This window comes from Orcinus orca, chromosome 16 (genome assembly GCF_937001465.1).
Source record: "Orcinus orca chromosome 16, mOrcOrc1.1, whole genome shotgun sequence".
In the NCBI taxonomy this organism is placed as follows: domain Eukaryota; kingdom Metazoa; phylum Chordata; class Mammalia; order Artiodactyla; family Delphinidae; genus Orcinus; species Orcinus orca.
The window spans coordinates 54,735,045-54,747,351 of NC_064574.1; the positions used below are offsets into that span (position 1 = coordinate 54,735,045).

At 47.4% G+C, this 12,307-nt stretch overlaps 1 protein-coding gene across 12 annotated transcripts in view; it reads left to right on the forward strand.

The window, feature by feature from the left end:
* The window catches only part of RBFOX1 (RNA binding fox-1 homolog 1), a 2,185,863-nt gene that overhangs the window by 955,090 nt on the left and 1,218,466 nt on the right, over positions 1 to 12,307 (forward strand). For all 12 annotated transcript variants that reach the window (XM_033428861.2, XM_049699911.1, XM_049699912.1 and 9 more), the window contains one exon: positions 11,024 to 11,086. In XM_033428861.2, the coding sequence (XP_033284752.1) occupies positions 11,024 to 11,086 (63 nt within the window). The remainder of the gene's footprint in view (positions 1 to 11,023; positions 11,087 to 12,307) is intronic.

The window sequence follows — 12,307 nt, forward strand, 5'->3', positions numbered from 1 at the left end:
ACACTGGTCTCTTCAAATGTTGTCATGGGTCCTCTAGTGACCCGTCAGAAGCTGGATATGGGATCTGTGGGGAAATTGGGCTTAAAGAAACAGCTTTCAGTGATGTGGTGAGTTAGTGAAGAACCCCTGGGTCTCAGATGGAGACCCTTGCAATGCCAGAAGAGAACGTGATTTCATTCTAGAATTATTCACTCATTCATTCATCCATCCCACAGATATTTAACGAGCACCAGTTTTGGTCCAGACGCTGTGTTAGGTGCAGAGGAAGGTCCTCAGTAGGGGTCAAAACCCTCCGTGTCTGAGTCCTCGTGGAGTATTCAGTGGAGCAGGAAAGGCAGATGCTGATCAAATGGTTGTGTTTTGCTGTGTGAGTTATAAGTGACGATAAGGGAGCCGGTCCTAGATCTGCTGGAGAGACAGATGGAGGAGGCTTTGCCAAGGAAGCGATATTTGAGCTGAGAGTTGAAACCACACAGGGTAGAAACCACAAGGGCATGGTCTCCTTTCTCTCTGAGCCCTGCTCCTGGAGCCTGGCGAGTTGCAGGTGACACTGAGCCCTCTCTCTAATCAGTTTTCATGCCTTTGAAGTAGCAGAGTTTTTTCTGTATCAAATTTCTGCAGACGTTCGTCCTCTCTGTCCATCTCGAGTCTTTTATGTGTGAGGTTCGGTGGTTTGTACATGGATGAGATCCTTTGGTCTCCTTGATACCAAGTAGGTACCAGGCCAGCTCCAGACACTGATGGATTTGGGTAAACTCAGTTCATGTGAACTCGTGAACTCATTCCTCTTGGTGGAATGAACTCACTGGCTGTTGGTGCTGTGATGGGAAGGAACATTTTTGTCTCCCAGACAATTCTGTGTGATGCCAATAATCAGCTTGCAGTCCCCATCCATTTCCGCTAGTCTTTTATCGTTCAACCTGAGTCTGTCTGCAGGAATTAAAAATCATTCCTGTCTCTGGTTTACTTTGCCCATCCTCCCCTCCAGGACCTCTAAGAAACCTCGTGGCCCACAGTCCCCTTTAAAGGGTGGAAATGTGGAATTCTCTAGGTTCATGGTAGGAAGCTGCTCCACGAAGCTGATGGTCACAGTTTTTCTCCTCCTGCTAGAAATGAGCCTCAAGGCCCTGCCAAAAAAGCCATACTGGGCAATTTCTCTACTTTTACTTTTTATTTATTTATTTTTTGCGGTACGCGGGCCTCTCACTGTTGTGGCCTCTCCTGTTGCGGAGCACAGGCTCTGGACGCGCAGGCTCAGCGGCCATGGCTCACGGGCCCAGCCGCTCGGCGGCATGTGGGATCTTCCCGGACCGGGGCACGAACCCGTGTCCCCTGCATCGGCAGGTGGACTCTCAACCGCTGCGCCACCAGGGAAGCCCAATTTCTCTACTTTTAAAAAACTGATAGGTTTACCAAATATTGGTTAAAAGTATGAATTTTACAGCCACACAGAACTGGATTTGGATCGTGGCTTTGCTGATTACTAGCGGTAAGACCTGGGGCAATTTCTTTCAGATTCTTAAGTGTCAAGTTCATCATCATAAAAAGGGAAATAATGGATGTTGTGCCTGGGAGGGGTGTTTTGTAAGTAAAATGCCTGGTAAGTGGTAAGTGCTTAGTACTGGATAATGATCATAGCAGTATTACTATTTATTATTATTATTCATATCTTTACTTATTTAGATCTCTGTGAACATGTATGTGAATCTGTGTAAGCTTCTATATCAAGGGTGGCAGTCTTTCTCCATAAAGGGCCAAGTAGTAAATATTTTGGGGTCTGTGAGTCAAAGAGTCTGTCACGACTAGTCAGTTCTCTTACAGTGTGAACACAGCCATGGATAATACACAGATAAAGGAGCATGGTTGTATCCCAATAAAACTTTTTTAGCAAAACAGGCTACGTGTTGGATGAGACCCACGGTCCATCTGGTCCACAGGGCAAGCTTCAGTGGCACAGTTGCCTGGTCTTGCACAGCCTGCCTGTGTGGTCCTGAATAGGTCTCGCCCTGATCACTCAGTCACCAAAACATGGGCCGTAAGTGACAGAAACCCACCCACCATAGGCTCGGCCAGAGGGGCACTTTCTCAGGAAGGCACCCCAGTATCTCGTGCTCATCCTCAGTGTAGGACGTTCAGCGAGGCATCAGCAGTGAAGGCAGAGAGACACAAAGGTTATCTGGAACCCAGGTGGCGAGTGGAGAGCTCTGGGTGGGGCCCTCTGCTCCCCTCTGCATCGGCTCCGTTCTCCTTGCTTTCCAAGGGTGGACTTGCCCTGCTGTGCCGTCTCCTTGTCCCCCATCACTTCTCCCAAAAGGTGCCCTGGTCCTCAGTCTGTGTCACCATCCAAGGGCCATGTCCATGAGCTGACAGCAGCATGTTGCCCTCATGTCCAGGTTGTAAAATCCTAAGATAAGGGTCCTAATGCCCATCCCAGGGTCAGGCCTTGCCCTCTTCCAAACATCTGTCCAGGGAGAAAGAAGGTGAGTGGGAGAGAGACGAGACACCCCCATTCCTGGGCAGGTGTCCTTCTTAGAAAAAGGGATGTGGGTGCAGAGACACAACAAAACATCCCCCTCTTCCTTACTCCTAAACAAACCTTTGCTCAATAACGCCTCTAAGTGACACTGTTTTGACTCCGCACCATATTTCAACTGCCTATTCTGGGCCTGGCCACAGGGACGGCTCCTCTCTGCTTACCCAAGAAGAACCTGGTGATATTTCCCAGCCGAAAGCACATACCTCTTTCCCTCACTCTACACCCAGAAAGTTTTAATTTTATAGAGATTGAAATAATCAGGTCTCACGTGTATATTTCCTTTCACAGAGTTGCTTTCGCATGCTTTGAATGCAATGTCCTGTCTTATGTACTTGGTGGAAAAAAAGTAATATAAATACACCTTGAAATTTCCCTAGAGTTCAGCTTCCCTGTTTCATACCGAGTCTAGCTAAAGTTTGGAGCAGAATAAAAAGCGCCTCGTTGCCTTACACCCTGTTATCTCTGGCAGGTTCAAATACAGTTTCTCCAAGAAGGCTGTGGTACCTTTGCTCTTTCTGGCCTTGATTCTGAGAGTCTGAGGATTTCTTTGGAGTACACACAGAAGCATCTTTCTGACAGACAGTGCAAATTAAAAGATCCTGTGCGGCCCAGGAACCTGGGACCCAAACGTGCCCCTTGGGTTTTCATTTATGGTTAGGCAGTGCAGACACAATTATTGCTGACAGGGAAGCAGAGGCTGGTGGCAGAGTGCATGTGACAGGAGGCTCATGCCAGCCCATAATTGGGAGGATTATTTTTAATCAGAACATACCCTACAGCCCAAACATTAGAAATCTCCTGTAATGCCAAGACAGGAAATTAAACACACCAACAATAAGCCTCAAAGCAGGGTGGCGTATAGGATGTAATATCGTTAGTCTCTCAAAGGTCCCTGGAGCTTTAAGGAGAAGTTTGCTTCCCTGGGGAGGGAGACCAGGAAGCATCTTCCCACGGAGCAGCCACCGATACTGTACCTGAACCCTGACTGGACAGGGTGAGTGCAGCCAAATTAAACGCCGCAGGCAGACTAATGGACGCTTATTGCATTTGAACAGTATGACAAGTCAAATATAAGCCTTGGAGCAGCAGCTGCAATTGCATTTCATCAGTGAGGGAAGAGCCCCATTGGTTCTTTAGTTTGGGAATGCTTAAATGACACCTACTATGTGCCAGCAGCTGTGTTGGCCAGTGGTCTACCTGGGCTCTGCTGTCAGAGTCACCTGGATAATCTTACTTACTTGGCAAAAGTTTGCAAAGCATGTTTCGACTTTGGTTATTGGAAGGACTGTTGTTGACCAAGTAGGCATCATTGTTGGGCATCTGGCATGATGAACGTGTATTGACGAGCCATGCCAGGTAGTTATATCGTGTAATGCTCACACCAGCCCTCCAAGGAGCAGGGCATTATTATTCCCATTCGATAGGTAAGAAAACAGAGGCTCAGAGAGGTCAAGCAGCTTGCCCAAAATCACATTGCTAAATGAGTGGGAGAACTGATTTCGAACCCGAGTCTGTGTCCCAAATGGCTATAGTACCATCATTCATGAATAAGGTAAAGTATGGCCTGGGGCTGTAAAGTGCTGATGACCCAATGGAGAGGACAGATAAAGCCACTAACGTCTGCGAGCCACGAGTGCTCAGAGGTACCAGTGGAATTCTGAGAGCAGGGAGGTGGGAGCTCTTCGCTGTGCTTGGCAAGGGCACCCCAAGGATGTGAAGACTAGGTCCCTGTTCCCCAGGCAGACGAAAAGAGAACAGATTCCCAGGCAAGGGAACCAGCCAGGGCAAAGGCTGGTGAGGTTGGAGTGGGGTGAGGATTCCATTTTAGCTTAGAACTATTGGCTGATGGCTTTTGTTCTTGTTCAGCTCAGTCACTTAACATTCAACAAAGGCAAGAGGGGAAGAACATGACCTTTGGGGGAATACTCAATACAGACCAGGCATCGGATGTGGGAACGGGGTAAGATGCAAGAAGAGATGGTGTGGGACAATCAGCTCAAAGAGTGTCCCATGCCGGCCTTGCTGCATGGGTGCTCATGCCTGACTGCAGTGGGAGATGGTGCTTTAACCCATGGCACCCCTTAGAAAACAGACCGCAAGTTCACAGTAAAATGATGCATTGGTCTTGAGTCTGGAGCTCAGGTGCTGAGATCCTGCAGCGAATCCAGGGACACGGCAAATCATTTGCATGGCCGAGCACGGCTGGGCAGATCACTACTGCAGTGGCGGCCAGGGGTCAGCAGCCTCATGTCATGTAGCTGAGAGTCACTGGATTCCCTTGGGGAGGGTCGCCGTCTCCACCCTAAGGAAGCTGTCATGCACCTCCCAATCTGGCCCGCTTGCCTCCCATCCCAGGAGTGATTGGCGCCTGCCCCTCCACGCTCCACCATTGCCAGATCGCACATTATTAAGCCCCTATGGTACCAGCTGCATTACTCTGTGCTGATGTGGCTTCAGGGCCCCTTTAAGAACAGTTAAGCTCCAGACACCTGAATAAGGTCAGGGGCCGCTGAGAAGCTTGGAGAGAGCGCACGTGGTCATGATCACCGATGTGGTCAAGATACAGCGGGCGTATTTGAAGGCAGAGCTGCTGGAGAAGCCTCCCAGCTGGGGGAGATGCCACCCTTTGAGACACGTGACTCTTTTGTTGGCAAGTAACAGAGACCCACTCAAAATAGCTCGAAAAACGGGGACATCCATTACGCAGCCCAGAAGTGAGTCTCAGCCGTGAGAGTCGGGAGGTGCGGTCAGTACCAGGAGGGTCAGGCATCCTGAGCAGCTGGGTCATCCGTCAACGAGGCAGCCCCCACGCCCACCCGGAGCCCTCTGCCTCGGGGCCCCTGCACTCTTGCCTCTTTGCCTCTCTGCTCTGTTCTTCCTGCTCCAGAGCGTGGCTGCTTCCCTTCTTGCTGAGTACGTGGCAGGGAACAGTGACCCCACCATAAGCGAGTTCTCAGTTCTGGGAGCCGGTGGAAACTTCGCAGCGCTGTGCAAATTCCCGGAAGAAAACTGAACTTGGATCAGGTGACATCTCATCCCTACTCAACACAGCCCTAAGGGAACCAAGGGTCAGGTACCTCAGACCTGATTTCTGGACTGAGCTACGTGGAGATGAGGTGGGGGAGGGAAATAGCTCTTAGAGAAGCTGGTAGTCACCGGAAGTGTGTCTACAGTTAGCCACAGGGTGAGAAAGCCTCCCTCCCTCCCTCCCTCCCTCCCTCCCTCTCTTCTCTCCCCTCTCCCTCACTCACTTTCATCCTTCCTTCAGCAAGTACTATCACATGCCTTCCATATCCACTGCAGTGTGGTCAGAGGTAGAGTTAAAACGGTGAGCAGACACACGTGATCCCTGCCCTCATGGAGCCGGCATGCTGGTGACACAGGCAGACTTGAATTAGAGCGTTTTCAGCTGACTGTGAAGAGACAGCTGTGAGATGCACTATGAAGGAAAGACAATGGGCTCGTGAGACCGTGTGGCCAAGGTTTCCATGAGGAAGTAACGATGAGAGTTAATTGGGTGTTAAGAGCATCCCAGGTCAAAGACACAGCCTACAGAGCATCGCTGTGGCTGGTGGGGAGTAAGATGTGACCCAGAACTGGCAGGTCCCTGGGGCTGGTAACACAAGGGGTCTGGAGGGAGGGTGTGACTGCTCACTAACTAACAAACAAGGCTGAGGCTGTGGCCAGGAGCACACCACGTGGGGCGTCAGCCTGTGTCCCCCACCGTCGTGAGCTTTGTCCTCAACGGAATGGGCAGCCATCCACCTAGGGTTGAAACCATCAAGTAACGTGGGTGCATTCATAGCTTGGAAAGATTGCCTGCTCCGTGGGGGGCTGAGAGGGGCAGGTGTAGAGACAGGAGGTCTCAGCAGCTCATCATGGTCACCCGTGTGCAGGAATCCATGAAGCAGTGCGTGGCCGATTCTGTGGAAGTAGGAACGTTGCAGTAGCCAGCCCTGTTGAGAGAGTCCGAGTTAGAAGCTTAAACTACGCACTGCCTGCCCAGGGGTCATCAACTCCAGCATCTTGGAAGTAATTGGTTCGCTGTCTGTGCATCCATTTGGATGGAGTGCCGAGGTGACGGCAGCTAATGCACGGAGTGCGCAGCTCTGCCTGCCTTTGTTCCGGCGTCCTTTCTGTTCCCTTCACTCACAGCTCTTTAGCTGGTGCATAGTCTCAGTGCCATGAAAATTCCATCCAATTTCACTGGGACCCAAGATTCTCCCTGGTCACAGATTGCCCTTTAGGTAGTTTGTGAGAGTAATTACAAACTCAGGACAATCTTAGTTTTGTTTTGTTTCATTTTAAGTGACATCACTGCTTTGGAACTCTAGATCCTTAGATTTTCCTTGCTGTCTGGTGCCATTGCTAATGACCATTTCTATTCTCACCTTGTAACAATAGTTCTCAGCCTTTGTTTTTATAAAACAATCCACCTAAAGGATTTGACAGATTCTTATTAGTGTAAAGGATGGGGGGGTATAAAATTCATTTCAGCTGCAGGTTGGATTAAAAACAGATCCAAAGGTGTGGGCACGAAGCTGACATGGATGTGAAATTAATCTTATCACCTGCATGCCAAGTAGGGGAGCACCATGGAAGGCCATGATGCTCAGAGAAAACTTCTTTCTGGAGTAAAGCTCAGGGCCCTTCCTTGGTGCTGTAGCGCTTTGGGTCAGCGAGCTTCCTAGGCTTTCCAACGTGGTGAGCAGCTGCTAAGAGGCTGGGCACTGTGCCAGGCGGCAAGGCAACTGGGTTGGATAGAACATTGTCCTTGCCCTGCTGGACAGGCCAATGCTGCAGTGGGTTAGAGAGAGTGTATGATTCTTGTTCAGATAGAGGAATGTGCAAAAGGCCATGGGACACCTGGAAAAAAATCAGTCCAGCTGGATGGGTCAATGAAAGTTACAGAGAGAAGTTTACATTTGGGTGGACCTTGAAGAATGAGTTCAAATCGGGCCAGGTGATGGGGAGCTCTGGAAGGAAGATGTGGCCAAAGGGTTGGAGGTGTATAGTGCTACGTGTCTTTCAAAGTAGTTCAATTTAGCTGGATCTTCAATGTGAGTGAGTGTCTTAGGGGATGGAGGAAACAACTGGAGAGGAGGAGGGGCAGGGGTTAAGAAGGTTGAACTTGATCGTAGGACCTATAATAAGTATATCTATGGGGCTTCCCTGGTGGCGCAGTGGTTGAGAGCCCACCTGCCGATGCAGGGGACACGGGTCCTTGCCCTGGTCCGGGAAGATCCCACATGCCGCGGAGCGGCTGGGCCCGTGAGCCATGGCCGCTGAGCCTGTGCTCCGCAACGGGAGAGGCCACAGCAGTGAGAGGCCCGCGTACCGCAAAAAAAAAAAAAAAAAAAAAAAATATATCTATGGATATATGATCAGTCTGCCTAGGCTCTACTACTACTGCTATTTCTATTATTAGGGCACAGATAATTCTCCAGCTGTGGCATACTATGAACTTATAGAAGATAACCATATAGCTTGACTATTCATTTCCTAACTGTCCTAACGCTTCTTTCCACTTCTTCTGGTTGCATTCTTCTCATCATTAAGATCTCAACCCCACTGCCACTTCCTGGCAAGGCCTCCCCCAGCATCCCTGACCAAGATCTGTCTTCCCCAGTAGACTGTAGGCATCAGGAGGACGGTGTTAGGCATTAAAAAAGACTTAATAAATAATAATAAAATTTTAAACGGCATCGACTTTGTACCAGGCACAATGCTAAGTGCCTTACAAATATTAACTTTTTAAAAAAATAAATTTATTTATTTACTTGTTTTTTATTTTTGGCTGTGTTGGGTCTTTGTTGCTGTGCGCAGGCTTTCTCTAGTTGCAGCGAGCAGGGGCTACTCTTTGTTGTGGTGCATGGGCATCTCATTGTTGTGGCCTCTCTTGTTGTGGAGCACGGGCTCTAGGCGCGCGGGCCTCAGTAGTTGTGGCACGCGGACTCAGTAGCTGTGGCTCACGGGCTGTAGAGCGCAGGCTCAGTAGTTTTGGCGCATGGGCTTAGTTGCTCCATAGCATGTGGGATCTTCCTGGGCCAGGGATCGAACCCCTGTTCCCTGCGTTGGCAGGTGGATTCTTAACCACTGCACCACCAGGGAAGCCCCCAACGATTAACTTTTAATACTCACCTCTATCCATTGAGGTAGGTACTATGGTTATTCGCATTTTACTGAGACAAAGAAAGGTTAAGTGACTTATCTGTGGTCACAAAGCTAGTAGGTAGTGGAGATGTGGATGGATGGAAGGAAGGAAGGAAGGATGGATTGAATGAAGGAAAGAAGGATGGAAGGTGCTTGGATGGATGGATGTGTCACTGAATCAAACTTTGGTCCATTCTCCCACTCACAGTAAAGCCAATCTACTGACACTAGGCTGTGGTGAAGGGAAGTACCGCATTCACTGTGGGCACCAGACAAGGAGGGCAGCTAATGCTCAAAAAACCCTAACTCCCCTTCTGGATTTCAGGGAAGAGTTTTTAAGGGCAAGATGAGGGAGGGAAGCCACGGGGCGTGTGATCAGCTTATGCACAGTTCTCTGATTGCTTGATGTTGAGGTAACAGGGTGGTGTCACTGGGGTTAACATGCAGGTCTGGGGGTTACATACTCATGATCTTCATGTAGTTAACTTTGTCCATTTGTTGGGGGCTTTAGTACCTGTAAAACAACTCAGGAATGGGCATCAGATACTATTATCTAGGTACTTCAGGGAGGAACTAAAGATTCTGTGACTGCCGTATGACTGATTTACTGTTTAAATTGTTTCTAGTTCTCCTGGCCCAACTCTACTTTTGTCCCAACATGTTTACAACCTTTCAAACATTAATTCTTAAGCCAAGCTTTTGTGACTCAGGGGAGACCTGGAAGACTAGAGCTTTTCTACAAACAAGAAGCAGGCAGAGGACATGGCGAGGGTCTATCCTGGGAAGGCCCCATAGGGTCCTGCTTGGTTACAGATGGATAAGCACTGTTACCACCATCCTCAAGCTTCATAGCTGTCTATACCCTCAGGCCTCTCCAGCCACTGGTCTCTCTCTTTCCAGTATTTTGGAACCTCTTGATGTTATCAGATATTCTAATTTATCAACACCAGTGCTAGTGAAGTTTAAAAAAAACGTGAAGTTTAAAAACAATGGTGCATATTAAAAAGGGGAACAGTATTTTTTAAACATATATCTGCCAATCATGTTTATGATTGAGCTCTGAAACTTGTGAATTGCATTGAGTCTGGGTATAAGTTATAACCCTGCTTTACAGGAGTAATTGAAAGACCACTGGATCAGGATTCTAGAACACTGAAAACCAGTCCCACCTCTGCTACTTAAGTTTCTTCCGGAGAGGAAGCAAGTCAGGGCCAACTCTCGTTGATGCAAGGTGCCGTATACATCTTTCAGATTTATTAGTAAATCTTTTTTTTTAATTAATTAATTTATTTATTTTTGGCTGCATTGGGTCTTCGTTGCTGTGTGCGGACTTTCTATAGTTGTGGCGAGCAGGGGCTACTCGTCGTTGTGGTGCACGGGCTTCTTACTGTGGTGGCTTCTCTTGTTGCGAAGCACAGGCTGTAGAGCGCACGCTCAGTAGTTGTGGCACACAGGCTTAGTTGCTCCGTGGCATGTGGGATCTTCCTGGACCAGGGCTCGAACCCGTGTCCCCTGCATTGGCAGGCGGATTCTTAACCACTGCACCACCAGCGAAGTCCCTCTGTTAGTAAATCTTGATTTTTCTGGTTGAAGATGACCTTTCCCCCTACTCACTGAGTTATATGATATTATAATGGCCATTTGCAGCTCAGGTGATTTTTGGTTTATTTAAATATTAATAAAAATGAATCTTCCTCCCTCTGATTGGGTGACAGTAGCCATGTTTATAAAATTTATTATTGATGGGACACCTTATATCACAATTTTATTCATTGCTAAATGAAGTCACTTGGAACCCTAGCTATCACGGGATTGAGCATTACAGAATCTTCGAGTTCTAGAATTGAAAGGAAATTTAGAGTTGGTTTCATTCTGCCTAACTCAGTTCAGGAGATTCCGGAATAATATCTCTGAAAGATCAATCTCCCATACTTGAACACATCCTGTGACAAAGGGCTCACTGTGTAAGACAGGAGTATAGCAGAATGGTTCTAAACTTGGTGCCCAACTGCCCAGGTTCAAATCCAGGCTCCCCTACCTGTATGCATACTTTGCTCAACTTACTTGAGCTGTGCGAATCTCAGTTTCCTCTTCTGAAGTGGAGAAAATAGTAACACCTTCCTAATTGGAGTGTGAAAGCATGCTATGAAAATATATTTGAAGATTTGCTGTTAATCATTTTCATCATCATCGCCATTGTCATTGTTAAATTTACCATATAATCAAGCACCTATTTTAGAGGTTAACCAGATATTACTGTGACAAGAAAAGATACAGACACAATTCAAGGATACATTCCTCAATACTAAAGTCTTCCCTTCTCTTACTCCCTAGGAAACTGCTCAAAGAACTCATGCAAGTGGAACTTACAGCTTCCTTGATCAGACTCAACATTCAGTAAGTGCTACCGCTTTTGGAAGGTCATTACAGAATTCCATCCATTGCTTTGATCCTGTTTGTGATGAAAAGTCTCTTCTGCAGGCCTGGGGTTCCCACAAACACTTTGCTGCCTGCCTGTGTCTTTCTTTTTTGTACCACTGCGTTGGATTCAGAGATGAGAAGAGGCTTTGCTAGATAGAACCCCGGAAAAGAATAGAGAAAATGTCTGAGAGTGTGGATGGGTTAAACCTACCATTACTGCCTGGGGGTTAAATTAAATGTGCTTTTGTTTTCTTTTTGTTCCCTAAATTTTTCTCATCAGGAGACATTGTCCCCCTCTCCCAGTCATAGGACCCTGCAAAGTCAAAAGAAGTGGCAGCAATCAGAGGAGTTAGTGAGACCATATATTTCTTGAAGCATTTAAGAACAGTTCATTTTGCTCTTTCTGAGCCAGAATACATTACTCCTATATAGAAATTACTTCAGAAAAGAAATTCTGTACTTTAAGATGCTGGGGTACATTTTGGAAATTTCATTTGTTTTTAGCAAGTAAGCACTTTCTGCCGTCTGCCTGTCTTATTGGACGCAAGGACTTTATTTTTGGTGAAGCTAGCAGTATTTTGTCCAATTTCTCCAACTCTTATTTTTTCTGATACACCAGCATTCGGGGTAGTGGTGACACTGCATCTCCATAAAGTCTCTGCCATCAGCTCTCCTCTCCAGGAGTTCTGCTGGCGGGCAGCTTGTTTGGGGAAGAAATCTGTAATAATGTAACCATAAATTTCAAAATTTAAAAAGGCTAACTTAAGGAAATATTTAGTTTTTTCCAAGATGTAGCTTCCTTCATAGGTTTCAGAATTTCTTAACATATTCTACTTCTGAGAGTGGAGGTGACTAATTTGACACATCAAATATCATAAAGGGGCAGGTAGAATTGGAGGCTGTGGGACTCCAGGCCTGGGAGAGGCTGATCAAAGGGAATTCTTTCACCCTCAGTGGTATTTCAAGACTCCCCTTATTGCTATGGCATTTGCATATGCGAAGGGAGCTGGGGAGGAGGAGACGGAAAGAAATGAAAAGATGGTGTATTCGCCGGCTCGGCACATCAGAATGATTTCCTGTAACCCTGATCAGCTAAAGCTTGTATCACACAGGAGATTAGACCCACAGCTTTTGTTCCCAATAAGAAAGGAAACTTCATGTCTAATTCCCTACATGCCACATCTATCCGTTAATGCC